Consider the following 17,503-nt stretch of genomic DNA (forward strand, 5'->3'; position numbering starts at 1 on the left):
TTAAAACATTTGCTGCAGTCAAGCAGGTCAAGTAATCAGCCGGTTAAGCTCAGTAAGAAACACATTTTGTGTTATTTTGTAAGGAAAGCCTATTGAGACACCAGTCCTCCAGAATAAGAAAGGGACATCCCTAATGTAGATACTTAGCTTACTCAGTCACATGTGTACAGCTGAAAATACAAGTGAACACAATATGATCACTCCAGTTTGTATTTTATTATAAACTCCTTTAATGATGCTTTATTCTGCAATCATGACTTGAGAAAAAAAATACTGTTTAGAAATTTAATGTTTAACATATGCATCTACTTAAGTACAAGTATTTTGAACATGACAATGCAGTCTACAATTTTAGTATGAGCAAGCTGGCTGTTAAGCAGTATATTTTTATACAGCATGGTAGTCAACAGCCTATTTGTACAATACAGACAAGGGACAACACATTTCAGTGACAGACATCCAACAGAACCTTAGGTCTTTGAAACCTGGGACAGATCTTTCAAATGTTTCAGGACTTTGTAACTGGTTAGTGGCATTCAGATGAAGGCTGAGCAAAATAAAATTGTGGACTTCACAGGCTAACTTGTCACAATGGACAGCTGCTCTGGTAAGGAGTCCAAATCTTTAAGATCAGCTGAAACAAAAAATGCTTACAGAATCTGCTGAAGCTTACTACTTACTACTATTGTCCCTCATAGCACTTCACTGCCATGTGCAACAGGACAGTGCCTCAGAACCCCCCAAAAAAGCATTACTTCCACTCATGTTAATAGGAATGGACAAAACAGCAAGATGTGCTTCAGTCTATTGAACAAACAACAATAAAACTAACATAGGGTAGTCTGAAATTAATTTCAAATAAAAAAAAACAAGCTATTCCTGAAAACCAGCTACATCAGTGTAAGACTGCAGGAGTGCTCATGACAGGCCTTCTGCAGACAACAGAAACCTACGCCACTCTTAAAGATCTGGTACTCCTCTCACTACAAGCAATTCTTAATGTTATCTTTTCTGTTTCAGGTAGAAGGCATCCCTCATTTCAGAAAGAATGTTAGTCTTGTAAGTGATAATTACAAAAATAGAGACAATGATTTGAATTCCCCTTTGTAAATGTGTAAAATACTTCTGTGCGCGCGTTAATAAGAACTACCATGTGGTAAGATTCTCTAGTGTTCTGCAACAGCTCCATCTACTGGCCTTTCACTTTATGCAGTCGCAGGCATGAAAGATTTCACAGGATGATGCATCTCTAGTTTTCTCTCTCCAATTACAGAACTATTGTAACACTGTAAAAACATTGCCGTATACAAAATAACTTCTCACAATGAAAAAATTATTCTACTTAACAAAATGTAATCAATTCACATTTCCCCCCCCCCACACTGTGTAGTAACGCACTGTGACATTGACAAGTTTGAAATTCCTGGGTTACTGAAGCTCTGCCACTACCTCCGTGTCCTGTTTCAGAAAACTCCCCCACCACAAAACAAGACCAAGACAGCAGTGAACAGTTAATAATCCACAGAAAACACCTCGTGGATGGAAAAAAAATAATCAAGAAGTCAATTTTCAAATCAGTAGAAACAACCTAGCCAACTTTCAATGACACAAATGGGGCCTTTGAAACCAAGAGGAAAACTGTATAAAAAGGACCAGCAGCACCAGACAAGACTGCAACCATCCATCGCTCTATACATCGATAACCTTAACTGACCATACGCTGTTACCAAGACTATAAAAAATTCAGACAAAGCATAAAATGATTTAACTTTTTATTGTAAATTTATTCTGTATTTGACCATAAACTCCACCTCTACTGAAATAAAATATAAATATGTTAAAACAAAACTGAGAAATCTGATGTTTGCTACCACCGATAGGATTTTGAACTGTTGGACTCAGGGACAGAAAATGGACTCCTGTTTGTTTTAGGGTTGACCAGAGTCTTCGTTTGTCTTCCATAGCAGAGGAGTCAGTGCTGCTTGGGAAGACAACTTAAAAGTCCAAAATTAGATCTGAAAAAAAGAGGAAAGAAGCGGGGAAATTATTCACATGAACCAGGTAAAATTTTGTGATGCAAATTGCTTACAACTCCTAAATTCTCTAGACATGAGGATGTACTGTAAGTCTTCAACCAGAATGAATGAGCCCTGACATAATTCATCATACACCTGCATTTGATTAATTAAACAGGTTATGAATTGGCATTGTGGGCCCAGTGATTCCCTGCTCCTGTCCAGAGCATGCACAAACAGTACAGGTCTGCAACTGAACCACGTTCAAGCAACTCGTGCTAAAATTTACAGCAGTGTACATCATGCAATAATGGCTTTGGGACAGAAACAGATCAATGCCCATCAAAGGGCAGCAAAGCAAGTACGTTTTGGGAAGATGACAAAACCTGACCTGTGTGTGCATGACCATGAACAGAATTTGGCCTGCTCATCCCCAGCTTTATGTCCCTACTGGGGCAGGCCAGACAGAAGAACAGAAACACAGCTCCAGATCAAACAGACTCTAGAGAAGACGGTTTTGCAGACCTGACAGTTTGAGTAAAACGTGTTTGATTTAGGAAAAAGTTGAATGTCAGCAGATACGGCCAAGAGCCTTTGCGCCATGTCAGCATGAAGACCACGCAGGTCTCTTGTAAAACGTGTGCTGCTGATGCCACCACTGATTCTACCATCCAGCTGTCCTGTGAGCCACTGCAGTGGACATTGACTGCAGGAGAGGTCCGGCTATCAGGAAGAGCAGAGCCAACTCACAGCTGCCCCCAACTAGCAGCAGGGGTTACTGAGGTGTGGCGATTGGGCCAATTCAGACCCGTTCAAGCTCAGCACCGCCCAGTCGACACAGTCATTCCTGCTGGGCTCAAGCAGGGCTCCTGGCTGAGCTAGCTGGAGCTGGGAGCCTACAAGCACACATGTATTGCCTCGAATTTAAGAGAGTACCGAGGTCGCGAGCCTGAACACAAACACAAACCACTCGGTAACTCTGGAGCCAAGGTGCTTCTGCAGCCACACATCAGCAAGTGTGTGGTACTCACATCGTCAATGTCTTCGTCATCGTCTCCGATGTCATCAAACTGAATTTCATCGTCATCTCCAGGACCAAACGTGTCTGTTTCATTGATTTTAGCTAAGGAAGGAAAAGGAAAAAAAAAAGATTAAAGATTATAAGGAATCTTAAATGCTGGTTAGTGAATGATTAATAAGATATGAACACGTCTTCCTGAAACTGACAGTGTAAAGCAGTCACACTTACAGTCAAAAGATGTTCAAATATTTCAAAGGTGCTGTCTGAAATAGCCTTCTCCCTACAAACGTTTCTGCATCTCAAACCCCAGCTCACACAAGCCCGCTCTGTCACAGCCCAGAAGCCGGAAACAGTGTGTGCTGGAAGCACTTCCTTCATAACTCAACAGGCAAAAGCACTGATCGTTCAGAAAGAAAAAACTCACCGTGTTCTGGAAGTTCACCATACGCTTTCAAACTCCTGGCTTCATCTGCGTTGTACTTCAGAATGACATCTGCCTTGTTATCCTGGGAGGAAGGGGCGATCAGAGACACAGCTCATGGGGGGGTGGGTTTACATCTCAGGGCAATTCAACAACAAATTATGTTTCCTAACACCTGTGAATATCACAGCTAACTGCAATAAATTCATTAGTGTCCTTTTTTATTTACCATTGTATTTATTAAAGTTTATTTATCAAATGCACAACAATACAGCGCGCAGCAGTAGTTGCTGACAATGAAATGTCTTTTCCGCAAGCTCACAAAATTACAAAAACACAAAAATCACAAAATTGAGGTTATGAAAATAAGGTTACATAATAACAGATGTAATAGAAATTGAATAAAACTCAATATGAGTAGAGCTGCTATGTGTCCATGGTGTATGCAATATATACAAGTAGTGCGGTTATGCTAAATACAGTGAAAACTGTCCTCAAGCCCACCAATACATTTGCAAAGAATTCCAGGTGGAACACACAAGAGTCAAAACAGAAAGAAAACTTAGAAACAGAACTGCTTACGAAGGCAAAAGCGACAGCAGGGCAGGGAGTACAGTAAGAGAATGAGCTAGAGTTGTTTTGCTTTAGAAATGTGGAATTTTATGTTACTTGCGAGTCGCAATAGTTAAAAGGCGACCTCGGACATGTTTTAGAGCTGAAAACAGCTTCAAGTGAATGCTGGAGTTCAGCTCGAAGGGTCCGACTGTGCAACTCTGAACTCAGCTGGAAGAAAAACCAGCAACGTGCGGGGGCTTCCAGATCGAGGACTGGGAACCCCTGGCCTCAGGCTTCAGTGTCCATCAGCCAGAGTGAAGCAGGAAGCGGTTTAAACCCAGCAAATGCAAGACTCAAGACTGCGAAAAGGAGCAGACAGAGGCATTGGTCTGGGTGCATGCAATCACCGACTAACCTGATAGTCCCTCAGGCCCACCAATATGATGTCGGATGTGTTTATCCAAACCTAGTGGGGGACAAAAATAAAAAGCCACAGTCTTGACATGCATACAAGCTCATTTAGTTATTAAAGACAATGTTATTTTAGCATGTGACTTTCGGCCTTTCAAGCTTAGCTGCAACAAAACCAATAACTGGATTAACCTCCACCTGAACTAGTCAATTTCTCCAAGGACTGAATGTAGTTCCCAATGACAAGGGCGGCACGTCAAACCACCCTGTGCAATGCCACTCGCCCCAGATATGTTCTGGACGGCTGGCTGCTGAGATATAGGCAGATACTTCCCCCCACCGCCGCCAACAACCTCCCCTCTCTGTGCCTGACTCTCAGTGGAATTTGTACACACAACCCCCCTCCCGTCACACCCCCGCACCCTGATTTTATTTTCATCAAGGGCCCGTTACTCGTGGTTCTGGTCAGACGCTCAGTCCCCTTGAATCGGCTTCAGACAGTGCACGATACCTTTTTTCTTAGCTTCCCCCTGATGTGGCAGAGCCTCTTGATGCCGTCGAAACACATGGCTTCCAACCTCCCGTTCCCCAGCATCTTAATCACCTGGGCGTACTCTAGAACAGCAGAGGAACAAGAGGACGCCCTGAGCACGGCCGTCAGCTTCTCGGTGCGAAACCGAACGGGACCTTCCAATTACATGTCTGAAGGCCTGAGCACTGCTTCACGCTGCTGCCTTGACGAGCAAATTATAGAAGGGTTTAAAGACATTTTTCAGGATAGACCACATGCTAGCAATATTAATTCATGAAGTTTAAACATTTAAACGAATGTATTTCTGGCACATTATTGCTTGTTGAGTAGGGGCACCCTGCTATCCCAATAAAGGTGTTGACAAATACAAACACGATGCACATCGCCGAAACAGCCACAACTACTTGCACTGCTGGGAGAGGAATAGCAGCAGTCGGCACATTTCAAGATGGAAACCAAATCGCTCCAAACAAGAACAGAAATTCACATGAACAAAATAACAGAATGAAGGAAGAAAGCGATTATTTGACTGGGGTCTGCGAGAGAGAATCAGACAACTGGAGGGAAACAGCAGCAGTGCCCCCTCTCCGACACTGTGCGGGACTCACCCTGGCCGTCTTCTTTGAACACCAGCTCTCTCTTCTCGGACTCATTCTCGTTCTTACCACGTCGCCTGTTTTTACCTCCCTTACCTAAGGAAAAAAAAAAAGATCCAAGCCTTTTAAGTTTTCTAGGTCTAAGCTTAAACTTCTGCTACTACAGAACACAAAACAAAAATGAATGCTCAGGACTACTGCTGTAGACTGCCGTTTAACAAGCCACAGCTCAAACTGTATCTTGCCCTGAATTACTTTGACCATATTCCAAAGACGACCTTTATTATAAACTATGAGACCTGTTACATAAGGGGGGGAGATTCCATTGAAACTTTCCTAAAAATGTGCAAACATACATGTTTTTTCAAGGATAGATCACAGGCTAGCTACGCATTTCTAACAATATATTTTACCCACCGTGAACAACCAACGCTGCTATAAGAAGTTGTTCTAAACAAACAGGACCTCGGATTCTATTCTTTTTGTTGTAAAACATTTCTGAAATAGACAACACCTAGCACTGTCTGATCCCGGTCCCTTTGGGAGCGGTGTGTGTGCGCGGTTTTTTACTGCATCTCGGCTCTTAACGGGAGAAACTAGCGGGTTACTGGATTAAGTGGACAAATTTAACAGCTCGTCCCAGCTCTTCATATACTGCTGCTTTACAATGGTTGGGAAAACAAACACACCAGCCCTCCGGAACCGGGACTGGACTGTCCTCAAAACAAAACTGATCCTGCAGTTGGTAAAACAACTCTGTAAATCCTGGAGTGGATCAGACTGCTGTGCAGTGGGAGTGTGGATTGTTTGAAAGCGTCAGCCACTTCGGTGTGGGATCATCAGAGCCTAAAAAATAAACGGGCTGGACAAGGCCGCAAAAAACAGCCAGTTCAGCTCTGCTCCTGCACTCGGTATTACCGATATCCTCAACGGTGGCCATGAATCGCGCTCGCTTTCTGGTTAGCGGTGGGTTACTATGTGGCCCCGCGATAACGACGTGTAGGAAATCGTGAAGGAAGCAGGGCCTAGTCGCACACGAGCACTGACACGGCACGTCTACGAGCCCAAAGACACGGCGAGCCGTCATTTCTATTCCCCGGTATCGGAAAGTCGCCGCGCAGGCTAAATACTACGGGGTTCTTCGAGACGAGGAGTGAAATCGAGGAGTGAAAACAACATTCGCTCTCAACTTCCCCCCTTAAATACTCGAAATACAAAAGGACCACCGAACGCCAAGAACGCATTAAGACCGAAAATGAACATTACAGATAAATAAAACCAGAACTTGAGAATTAAGGCTCTACAGGTGCGGATACCACAATCCTACAGGAAACATGCCTCGTGAAAGCCCCGAATCCCGGGACCCGTGGAAAAAAAAAAGATGGATCACGTTTTCAAAGTGCACGTCTCTGCTTCTCGCTAAAATAAGGCTGCGTCAGATTCAAGTCCCGACGGAAAGAATCCTTACTTTTCCCAGAACCTTACCTTTATTCTTCGGCATATTCGCTAGCAAGCGGACTGAACCCTCTCCGTGTTGTTAAGCCAAATGTCAACGATAGCGACACACTCGTTCTCGCTGACTCGCTCCTTCCTCAACAACGCCGCAGGAAGTCGCTCCTCCTCGCCGGACACACTGCACATGCGCGAAGGCGGCGCTTCAAAAAAGCTTTATTTATACTTCCTCTCAGAGGGCAAAAAAAAAAAAGGACAACCATCTGTATTTCGGTTTGCTGTACAGACCTGGTCATGAGCGGCAGCGAGGGTGGCCACTCTGAAATAGCTGCCTTAATAATGTTCCTTCATAAAAACAGATCACTACAGGGATGCCAGATTTACTCATTTCCCAATCTACCTGTATGCACCTGTCAAGATCTTTACATGGGAAATGACCCTCCTCACCTACCCGAGTGCCACACAGCAGACGCCCTCCTTTCTCAAGCAGGTCAGGTAGAGCAGTGAGAATTTTTTATCAGTTGCATTTGAAGGTGGGAAAGTCATATGGAGGCCAGATTATGAATTTACACATGACTCTGGCGTTAAGACTTGCAACTCCTATTGGCAGTGCCTAGAGTCTTTAACAACTTTAATGACTTAAGCAGTGAGGACCTGGCTTTAACAGCTCAACAGGACTTAAACCTCCTTTACCTGCACCATACTGGAGCATTGGTTCAAAGATCCTGCTCCAGAAAGAAAACTATGACCTACTGGTCCAGCTATTCCTCTTACAGCAAAAGAGTGGTTTTCTGTAGAGGTCTCCCATTCCAATACCGAGCAGGTCCAGACTAGCTTGGTGTCCGAGATCTGACTTGATTAGGGCCACAAGGTGGTAATGCTGTCCCCTGCACAGTCCCTGTTGTGGGCCTGGAACCTGTAGGCTATCACAGTCCCAACGAAACTCTCCTCCACTCTGTTCAAATGGATGTCTGTCAAGATTTTACTTGTCCTAGGCCTCCAGAAAACGGATCTTTCATTTTCGCACCAACAGTGCCAGAGCCAGGCTACCCTAGGGTTAATGCCAAGGCTGTGGATTTCACGCTGCTGCGCGAGCTGTTCTCGGAAATAACCCGAAGTAAAGGCCAAATCTGTCAAAATGAAAATAAAACCTTTGGCTACGGGCTCCTTCAAACTCAACATCTCAAAAAGAAATTGTGGAAAGATGAACAAAACACGGAGAGAATGGACTTTGTCGTGACATGAGTGGTTTTGTTCTCCTCTCAGCCTGAACTGTACTCCAACGTGCACAACTGCTGGCTTTTGTTTGCGGATACAGATAGGGAAATCCGTGAAAAAAAATCTTTACAACAGAGAACAAACACGCCTTATATATGGGAATTGTTTATTTTTCATAGAAATTTATTTCTTTTTCAAAGATTACAAAAAAGAAGCCCGCCTCGCTGTTTGAGATATACAAGCAGATAAAGGTTTCCAGTGCTTTTCATAAACTGAGGACAGAGATGTAACATCTGACACTTTAAGACTTGAAGCAACCCAGCAGTCAGCTCTCATGTAAAGCAAGATGAATTTTCCCAAAAAATCAGCTTGTTTCCTAAAGAAACTGTGACAAACGCAGAGTGTGCTGCACAAGCTCCTACCCCAGAAATCAAAAATAATTAATAACAAACACCTTGATGTAGGGTGAATACCCAAGTCATATACACACTGACCTCACAAGCCATGCACAAGAAAACTAGTAGAAAGTGTGATTTCATACAAGTATATAAAAATAATACATCTGATTCCTTTATTTTTTTTTCCTTTAAAAATTTGATTCAAAGTATTTTTTTAAATAATTACATCCCTCATCTTTACATGTCCCTTTTAAATTGTGCTAACAAGATAAAGCTAAAATACAGGTTAACAGGATCTTTAGCTGCTGGAGTCTTGCCCTTCTTCTCACACCAGTACAGTAAGAGCTTAGACGCGGGTTTCCTCTCGCCAGCAGAGAGCGAACAGGCAGATTAAGACGACTGACAACAGCAAGACAAAGGAGGAAAACTGTCTGACACGCGCTTTACCCAGCATGCTCTCCCTACGACACTTCTGCACTGGCAGTAAACGGCTGAGAAGATGTCAAGTAAGTGCTGTGTTGACGGTTACATACGCAGAACAACCTCTCATTCATCACCATAAGCCTGCACCGAAACAATTCTCAGCAAGCAAGATCATGTGAATCCACTGATCGTTTTTCTTGATCATCATAAAACATCCAATGTTTGTATCAACAGCCTCTCCATTGATTTCTCGGAAAGACACAGATTCAAAGTAATTTCGACAGGTACAGTGAAGAATGAATTCCCAAGAAAAGCAATGGTTATTAATCAGTCTGTACATTTTATTTGGTACACTGCTGATTTTGTAGGTGAACCACTAATCAAGGATTTCAGGTTTTTGACTATTTGTCCCATTTGACAGATACATTTTGTGCAGTACTTTAATACTGCAAGGACTTCAGGAAGAGATTTGCTATTGATTTTTTACCCAAATGAAAGCCTTCCAGCTATAGTGGTTTTAGTTGTTATTGTGTTCCAGATATTGGTAATGGATTCTCGTACTCTCAGCCCAGCTCAGAACAGTGTGCACGCCCATACATCAGTAACTCTAAGCACACTTCCAATTTTTGTATTTCCCACTTAAATTTTGCAAAACAAATAAAAAAAAAAGAAAACACCTGAAATTTTTCTTTTACTGATCTCTCTCACACTGGACGGTGCTAATATGATCACATTTTCTCCTTCATCTCCTTTTCTACATACAGCAGTTCCACGCTATTCAATGCAATCAAGTAGGTTTAAGTGGTCATCCTAAGAAATCTGTGCATTCGTATTTTTTCCCCCAAATACAGCATTTTGTCTATCCGTCACCTAATCTCATGAGAGAAAGTTTGTTCTTTCCGTAAACGTAGATGGACTTGCAAAGCTGGGTTCAGGTCACACAACGCATTTACTGGATCAACCTTGTGATTCAGGGTTGACAGTTAATAGCATCAGCTGAAGAGTTACAGTAAGTGCACAACCATGATCCTCATCGGCAGCAGGGTCTTGTGAGTTTCGGCTTTAGAGCAATCACTCGATTCAATCTACTAAGTTAACGTTTAAAGACCCTTCATCTCTCGTTGCAGAAGATCTACCGGAACTGCGCAGTCGTCTTTACCAGCAGAAAATTCCTACGCAACCTCAGAGAAGCAGAGCGAAGGCGAAGACAGCTGTACGGACAATTCCAGGCACTCGGATCGCTGGTGCTCTGCCTGAAAGCCTTGTCAAGAGAGAAGGTAAGGAGAGCAGCAGGGGATCAGACCAGCACACACGAAGGAACGCCTCCCGTCTCGAGACGCGTCCTGCCCTCGTGCGTACACTGTGTCAGTGGGGGGAAACGAAGACCGAACAGAAGTTCTTCCTGAGATTATCTGTAATCTTAACCAGCATCCCGCCACGTCGAGGACACCACCTCTCTGTTGTTCAAATGAGCAATGTGAAAAATAAAGAAGCAGGAAAAATTACAGAGTGTAGGATGAGCCGAGACCCAACACCAATCTCTGCTTCGTCTGTGCTGTGACAGACATCCTGCGGCCAGGGTCTGCGCAGAAGACTGGGTGAGCAAACGTTTGTCCCTTTGCAAAAATGCAGAACTGTTGGCTGTGGCTGTTAGTGTAATATTTTCAGAACGTTTCCTCATTGAACGCTGTTTTATCCCAGTTCATTCTCCAGCGTCCTGCAGGATTCCGATTAAGGTGAGCAGACCAGCTCCTGCAGGGGCGTCTTCAGCCTTAGCAAGGTGACCACTTGACATGTCACAGCTGAACAGATCACTACATTAGACTGCTGTCCTACTGCAGCAAAGTCCTTACTCATAATACAGTGAATCAACTGTAGCTCAGTAAGACAAAAGCTATAAATCTTGAATCTAATACATACTTATAAATCTTGTAGAGTATATATATTCAGATTTTTGCATGTAAATATTTCTAATTGCTCAAAAAAATCAAGAAGTTTACTATACAGTACATTTACTCCCCATATAAAGGACAACTTTAAAATGGGTGCGCAACAGTTTTCAGTTTAGAGGCAGCAATGATTGTACAAGCTAAATATTTGATATCCCAGTGAGTGGATGCACAGTTAATATCTTTGTTCGTGGGGAAAGACTCAGCTTCCGATTCCACGCTCGTATTTGGCGTTGAGGAGATCGTGGCAGGGCCACGGAGCTCGTTATGTAGCAGGGGTCCGGTGGGGGCCTAGAGGGCGGCTGTGGGAGCAGGGTGCCCCAGCTGGCTCGGAGTCAAAGGTCGTCTGGGGGACTTGGTGAGGTCACAGGGCCGTTGAGGTCAGCTTCTTGATGCCCCTCCTCTGGGCTAGGGTAGAGCAGCCCACTGGCTCCAGCACTGGAGACAGGGGGTTCCGGTTCAGAGCAGAGTATGTTGCCGCCATTGCTCCCTATGGGGGAAAAAAAAAGACTAATCTGAGTCGATGCCATTAAACCAACAGAATAAACTTCCCTCCTAAGAGACCCTGGAATAAGAAGTCTGTAGCTCTAGTGCTGGCGTAATGCTATGACGAAATCTCATCTGTAGACTCGTCTTTGTACATATAAGTATGACTTCGTGCCTTCACGGCTGCCAGGAGTACGATGAAATGTGCACACAAGATGTTCTCCTCAGTCCCTCTACAGACTGCACAGTAAGGCACAAATGTTTGGTGGGAAAAGAAAACTCCAAGTTTCCAAAGTGTGGCTTTGAATTTATGGACAAACAGTTTTGTGGGACTGCTTTTCCAATAAAAAAAAAAACTCGGGATAAAAAAAAAGAAAGCCTGGGCCTTCCCAGAAGGCTGGTCTGCAGGGGTGATTGGGGACGTTACCTTCACCAGGTGAGGCGCGTCCTGCCGGTTGAGCTGGTACTGGGGCAGCTGGTCTCTGTGGATGATCCAGGGGTGCCGCAGCACCTGGGCAGCGGTCAGGCGCTGGTGCGGATCAACATGCAGCATCTTGGACACCAGGTCCTGTGGCGAGACAGCAGCGGTAAGTCACCGATGGCTTCCCCCAACCCACTCCACCGCATGGCCCTCGGGGCATTCCTCATGCGTTTGTCTCGTGTGAGACTTCCATCGCTTATTCACGTCGACCACATTCACAGAACCTTCCCCCTGCTTTGTGCTGCGCGCGCCTGGATCCCGGATGCGAACAGATCGGCCTGCTGATCTGCACAGCTCACACCCAAGTCAACCAAAAAGGAACAGGGCCCCTGCCGAACGCAGACTGGATGCACAGTTGAAATCTGGGGTGTGTGTGGCCTCATTGTGAAACTCCAGCTCATCTAACCGGACGAGACTTGTTAAGCAAGCAATGCATGCCGTTTTCAAAGGAAAAAATAAAGCGCTGAACAGCACAAGAACTGCTCTCAAACTAACCCGGGATGCCTTACAGTTTCACTGAGCTGTCAGGTGTCGACCTAGCATGGCTGTTAATGTTTCGTAAGTATGGTACCGTCCTGCTGCATCAAAGTGTTGTGTGCAGGTTGCAGTTTGCATTTTCAAGATAGCACACCAGTCAGTCACATGCATACCTTTGCCTCTGTGGAGACAGAATTCCAATATCCCCCGGAAAGAGAGAACTTCCCACTGCCGATCCGAGCCAGGATCTCCTCTGGAGTGTCGTCAGGCCCGTTTGCAAACGGAGTGAACCTGGATGAAACAGAAACCCACAGAAGTTAATCGTCTGTGTTGTGCTGGTTAACACTGGAGAATTAATACAGTTGTGGGTTAAGTGCTTTAAGTTTACAGTATGACAGACCTAAGACTCTCTCTTAGACACATACACATCTCTCTCCCATACAAACATGTCAGACCTGGCCAAGTCATTTGTACATACTAATCCTTCTAGATGTAAAATGTTGAAGATTAAACCTATGCTTGCTGGAAATTACATCCCAATTACATTAAATGCATATGTTATTTAACCACATTCAGCAGAAACACTTCTCAACCACCTCGACACAGCCTGGGGATAAACGTGCTTCACCATTAATTTCCAAAGTTACTGTAGTGCAAACCTTTATCACTGCCCCCAGATGGCACTAGAGAGTTGAAGATTTCAGAATACAGAGGTTCTAGTGTGCCTTACCCTGTAAGCATAGTGTATAGCAGCACTCCTAGACTCCAGATGTCACACGCTGCATCATAGCCTTGTTTCTTTAAAACCTGCAGGGACATACGAGCTTGTTTAGAAACAGGCCAGGAAAAGAAAGAGATGCTTCTGCCTCCTGATAACACCACTATCAATAAAGCACACAGGTCCAGTGCTGACCAGTCTTATCTCACGCTCAGCTTGAGCAGCTGAGTGGGTCACGCCATTTATTTGCACAGTACTATGGATTCCCCTCAACGTTTTCTAATCAACTGACAGAGGTTCACCCAAAAAAGCCGTAAACGTGACCCGCCCCACGCTGTGAAACATTAAAGACGCAGCTCGGCGGAAAACAACCGCTAACTAATCCCTGGAGGGGCGGGCCGTGAGCTCGACGGGAGAGGCTCTACCTCGGGAGCCACGAAGTTGGCGGTGTAGCAGGGCGTCATGAGCAGCCCGTTCTCCGCCCTGAGCTGCTTGGCGAACCCGAAGTCGCAGATGCGGATGGACTCGGGGTTCCCGGACTCGTCCACGTACAGGATGTTGCTGGGCTTCAGGTCCCTGTGCACCACCTGGCGGGACAGGAAGCAGAGGGGACGTCACGGGTGCCAACACTGCCCTGCAGTAACATCTCAAGTACGCCCTCCCTCAGCCTGCTGCCACTTGCTGTCTCTCTTTCCTCCACAGAGCTAATCCAACAGGAAGTGCACACCTGCTTCGTGTCAAAGCCATCATTCGATTGACTAGTTTTACAGATTTTTTTTTAAGTTTATGTTTTAATTAATACAGATGGAAGAACCAATACTGACCATGTCGGTCTAACAAATCACTGACCCCCTGGACCTGGCTAGCCCAGTTCTGTGCTGTGAAGTGCTCCTGTTCCTTTCTTTAACAGCAGTGCATTTCCATAACTGGATCAAAACTGATAATGAGCGGGGATGGTCAGATTAGTAAGTCTAATTAGTGATTGGTAAGATATTAACTATTTTAAATCAGAAAGGAGGTTCAATTCTTCAATCTAACTCTCTTCCTTTATGAAAATAATAAGGAATAAGAAATCTGCTGAGTCTGACGCCTCCTGAACAGTCCAGGACTGAGAGAAATACGGCCAGGACACTGAATGGAGGGAATGTAAGACGGCAAATCTGACAACCGTGTTTCAACTAACACACTGTTTAATAATCTCCACATGGCAAAATATTCCGAACAATTCCCACATATTCCACAATTATTGGTCATCATTACAGACTATTTAAATACAGGTGTTTCAAGATAAATATTTAATAAACTTGAAGACTTTGAAAGCCGCAACAAGATGCCAACTTGACCGCTCGAAAGTTCTTCAGTTACAAGATTCTGGCTTCTGGAAGAGCAGCATTTCCACATTTTTTTACCTCCAGTATTTGGCTTTTCCATGATTTCACCTAAGCACCATTACTCATGTCTTCATGACAGGAAGAAGAAGAAAAAGAAGAGGTGTACGTACCCCTTGAACATGAAGGTATTCCACCGTTCTGGTGATGGTGTAGAGAACAGCGCTGGCCTCTCTTTCCGAGAAGAACTTCTGCCTCAGGATCTTGTCCAGGAGCTCCCCTCCTTTCATCAGCTCAGTCACCAGATACACAGAGCGGCCATCGTCATACACCTGCACACACGGGCAGGGGAGAGAGAAGAGAGGATTGCTCGCCCGTTTCTGAAGGAGACGGCGGTCTGAGGACCTGACTACACAGTCATTGAGAAACCTACGGGCACTCTTCTTAAGAGTCGTGGTGTTAACCCTGGAGTCCGAGTGTAAATCCCACTTTCAGTCTGCACAATCTGGCCTCTCTAACAGTGCCCTTTACTCAACTGCAAAAGACATTTCTGACGTCTCTCCCCCTGATCGGCTGTGCAGTGGGGCTGCTGGTACAGAACAGCTCCCACATGTCTCCCAGGTGGGGCTGTACTACAGTGATGGGTGAAGGGTGTTCCCTCCAAATATTGCAAAGCCCCTTGAAGTAAGTCCTACACAAAAGTGGATTATTATTACTACTACTATTTTAAAGAAATTGAACAAGTTCCTTTTCTTAACATAACTTTGGACAGTTTTAGATATCCAAAGTCTGTTAACACTGCAATATATATGTACATTTTAGAATTTCTTAATAGAACGATGCACACCTCTAAACGCTGTAAAAACAAAAACATTCACCTTCCTTTGAAAGCTCCACTTGTTTCAGACAAACCTGCCAGCGCCCTGCCAGCTGTGTGCGTATGCGATCCATTTCCAGATAAATGGGTTCCAGCCGACACTAATAAAGGTCTGGCTATCTGGAGAGGAGGCCTGCTGATGACAAATGTGCCGACTACCGCTGCCTTCTATATCGGAGTCCAAAGGGCTTTTAATTAACCCAAATGTCAAGGATTTATTTTCCTGGCCACGCCAAGACAGGAGTCTTGCATCAAGGGATTAATTAAGCACTGTTCAGCTGTTTCTTGCACAGTAATGCAATCCCAGTGGCTCTTGTTCAATCAGTATTTAAGACATTGCCCGCTGCACAGCCAGAGTCACGGCTCTTTTCCCTGGTTGCGCTGTGAGGGTCAGGCTGTATAGCTATTATTATAAGCCGGTCAAGCTTTGTAATAGTCTGGCCAGGTCCCTCCAGTCATGCTGTGCCAGCACTCAGCACTGCGAGGCTCCACATCAATTTGAGTCACACAGTGCTGTGGATCCAGGGCTCATTAACTTCAGGCAAATCCAAGCCATGTAAGGGCACTGCTCGCCATGGCTTAGCTCTGACTTGGTTTCTATTAGTACACTCTTTCCTCAGCAGAGCGGAGAACCTTGGCACTTCTGTGCTCTTCCCATTCCACTGCTCTATGCCGGTCGTGCCTGGAACTTAAATTACTTTATGGATCCTGCAGCTGATGATCTCGTAAATAATCTGAGATCAGGTGGAATAAAGATTTCCAAGTGCGAGTTAGGAGAGGTAGAACGGTTTCTAAAGCTTAAGTTGCATACTTGTACTCTACTGCATCGAGCATAGGTTTTAATGGCCATTTTCCACATTTTCTGTGCTTGGATAAGCCTCCCAGGATCTCACCTTGCTTGCAATCCAGCGCTGCAGATCTCATACTCACCTGCCAGGGGGCGCTAGAACTGCACTGCGACAGCTCATCATCACCGAGAGCTAAATGCCACCAAAACGCTGGTGATGAAATACGTACTTACATCCTTCAGAGTGATGATATTGGGGTGCTGTCCATACCGCAGCAGGATCTCCACCTCCTCTGTCGGGTCCCTCTTGGCCTTGCTGATGATCTGCAAGAGGCCAGATAAGTGAAATCTCCTAAAACGCCACCTGTCCTCCCACATGCTGCCTTTGCTTCCCAGAGCGAGGACGAGATCCCAGTGGAAAAACAGCACATGCACAAAGCCTTGGTAGTTAAGAATAATGAGAATTACACAGACATTAGCCTGCAGATGAGGGGGAATACAAGTCTGAACACCAGTACATTCTGAGAAAACTACAAGGGAAAAGCATTAGAAAATAGAATTGCCATATTAAAATATTGGAAATTCTTGTGCTTTAATTAAAGAAGTTCCCCTCCCTGATCCCTAGGGGAATGCTGTGTTTTCTTCCTGCTTTTTCTCTAGCCAAAGTCTTGAAATCACAGGCTAATGGATTTTAATTTCAGATTTAGGGGCCCCATGTTTAATTTCACCTGAGAAACATTCAGTGGGATGTGTCACAGAATCAGAACTGCCTTCTTTCAGGTGAGTAGCCTTAGAGTGTAACTGGGGGCCCTCCTCAGAAGGAAAAAAAAATCCCAGTGGGAGTGATTGACGCACAGACATTCCCATCTGTCTCTGCTCATCAGACCCCTCAGCTGTTAATGCTGTCTCATCAGAAAGAAGGATTAGCCAAGGTGAAGAGAGACTGCATAAGGTCTCGCTGCATGAGAGTATCTCTGAATCTCAGGAGTGTACAACGGTGTAAAGAAAAAGTCCAAACGAGCAAGCAGATCAACTAAAGGCATCGATGAGCGCTGGCGATTAGGAACCAGCAGATACAAAGGTCCCTCAAGCCTTTTCTGATGCCTGCTGCGCAATTATCAGGAATGACAACAAATGGGCTCAAGCCAGAACTCGCCTTGACTGCGTATTCCATGTTGGTGGACTTCTGAATGCAGCGCTTGCAGATGGAGTACGAGCCCACCCCGATGTCCTCTTTCACCTCGTAGTTGTCCGTGAACTGTATGCTGTTTCTGTGCAGCTGCTGAGGAGGACACAAAGCCCAGGTTAGTAATAGTAACACCACAGCATCTTCCACACTACTGCACAAAGGCTAAAAA

General features: G+C 44.9%; 2 protein-coding genes across 3 annotated transcripts in view; both read right to left on the reverse strand.

The window, feature by feature from the left end:
• Positions 1-206: 206 nt before the first annotated feature.
• eif1axb (eukaryotic translation initiation factor 1A X-linked b) lies at positions 207-7,179 on the reverse strand. Its single transcript, XM_088920781.1, has 7 exons — positions 7,032-7,179; positions 5,564-5,642; positions 4,935-5,038; positions 4,428-4,478; positions 3,461-3,542; positions 3,047-3,138; positions 207-2,015 (listed from the first exon to the last, which is right to left on the reverse strand). The coding sequence occupies exons 1-7, from the start codon at positions 7,050-7,052 to the stop codon at positions 2,010-2,012; spliced, it is 435 nt and encodes a 144-aa protein (XP_088776907.1). The 5' UTR covers positions 7,053-7,179; the 3' UTR covers positions 207-2,009.
• A 1,194-nt stretch (positions 7,180-8,373) lies between these two features.
• Positions 8,374-17,503, reverse strand: part of LOC148830261 (ribosomal protein S6 kinase alpha-3) — a 52,519-nt gene continuing 43,389 nt past the window's right edge. The window contains exons 15-22 of one of the 2 annotated variants that reach the window (XM_088920420.1): positions 17,302-17,424; positions 16,380-16,469; positions 14,655-14,813; positions 13,579-13,740; positions 13,166-13,242; positions 12,609-12,726; positions 11,905-12,045; positions 8,374-11,481 (exon numbers count right to left, since the gene is read on the reverse strand). In XM_088920420.1, coding sequence (XP_088776546.1) covers positions 11,356-11,481; positions 11,905-12,045; positions 12,609-12,726; positions 13,166-13,242; positions 13,579-13,740; positions 14,655-14,813; positions 16,380-16,469; positions 17,302-17,424 — 996 coding nt within the window. In that variant the 3' untranslated portion in view covers positions 8,374-11,355. Of the gene's footprint in view, positions 11,482-11,904; positions 12,046-12,608; positions 12,727-13,165; positions 13,243-13,578; positions 13,741-14,654; positions 14,814-16,379; positions 16,470-17,301; positions 17,428-17,503 lie in introns of both variants that reach the window. The other variant, XM_088920419.1, reaches the window with a different exon arrangement.

This window comes from Atractosteus spatula, chromosome 7 (genome assembly GCF_055471065.1).
Source record: "Atractosteus spatula isolate fAtrSpa1 chromosome 7, fAtrSpa1.hap1, whole genome shotgun sequence".
In the NCBI taxonomy this organism is placed as follows: domain Eukaryota; kingdom Metazoa; phylum Chordata; class Actinopteri; order Semionotiformes; family Lepisosteidae; genus Atractosteus; species Atractosteus spatula.

What these genes read in the sequence shown, in the direction of transcription:
- eif1axb (XM_088920781.1), bottom strand. Translation starts at nt 7,052, where the DNA reads ATGCCGAAGAATAAAGGTAAG. An exon ending in TGCCGAAGAATAAAGGTAAG is followed by an intron (nt 5,643 to 7,031) that starts GTTCTGGGAAAA and finishes TCCTTAGGTAAG; the next exon opens with GGAGGTAAAAACAGGCGACG. An exon ending in GTTCAAAGAAGACGGCCAGG is followed by an intron (nt 5,039 to 5,563) that starts GTGAGTCCCGCA and finishes CTGCTGTTCTAG; the next exon opens with AGTACGCCCAGGTGATTAAG.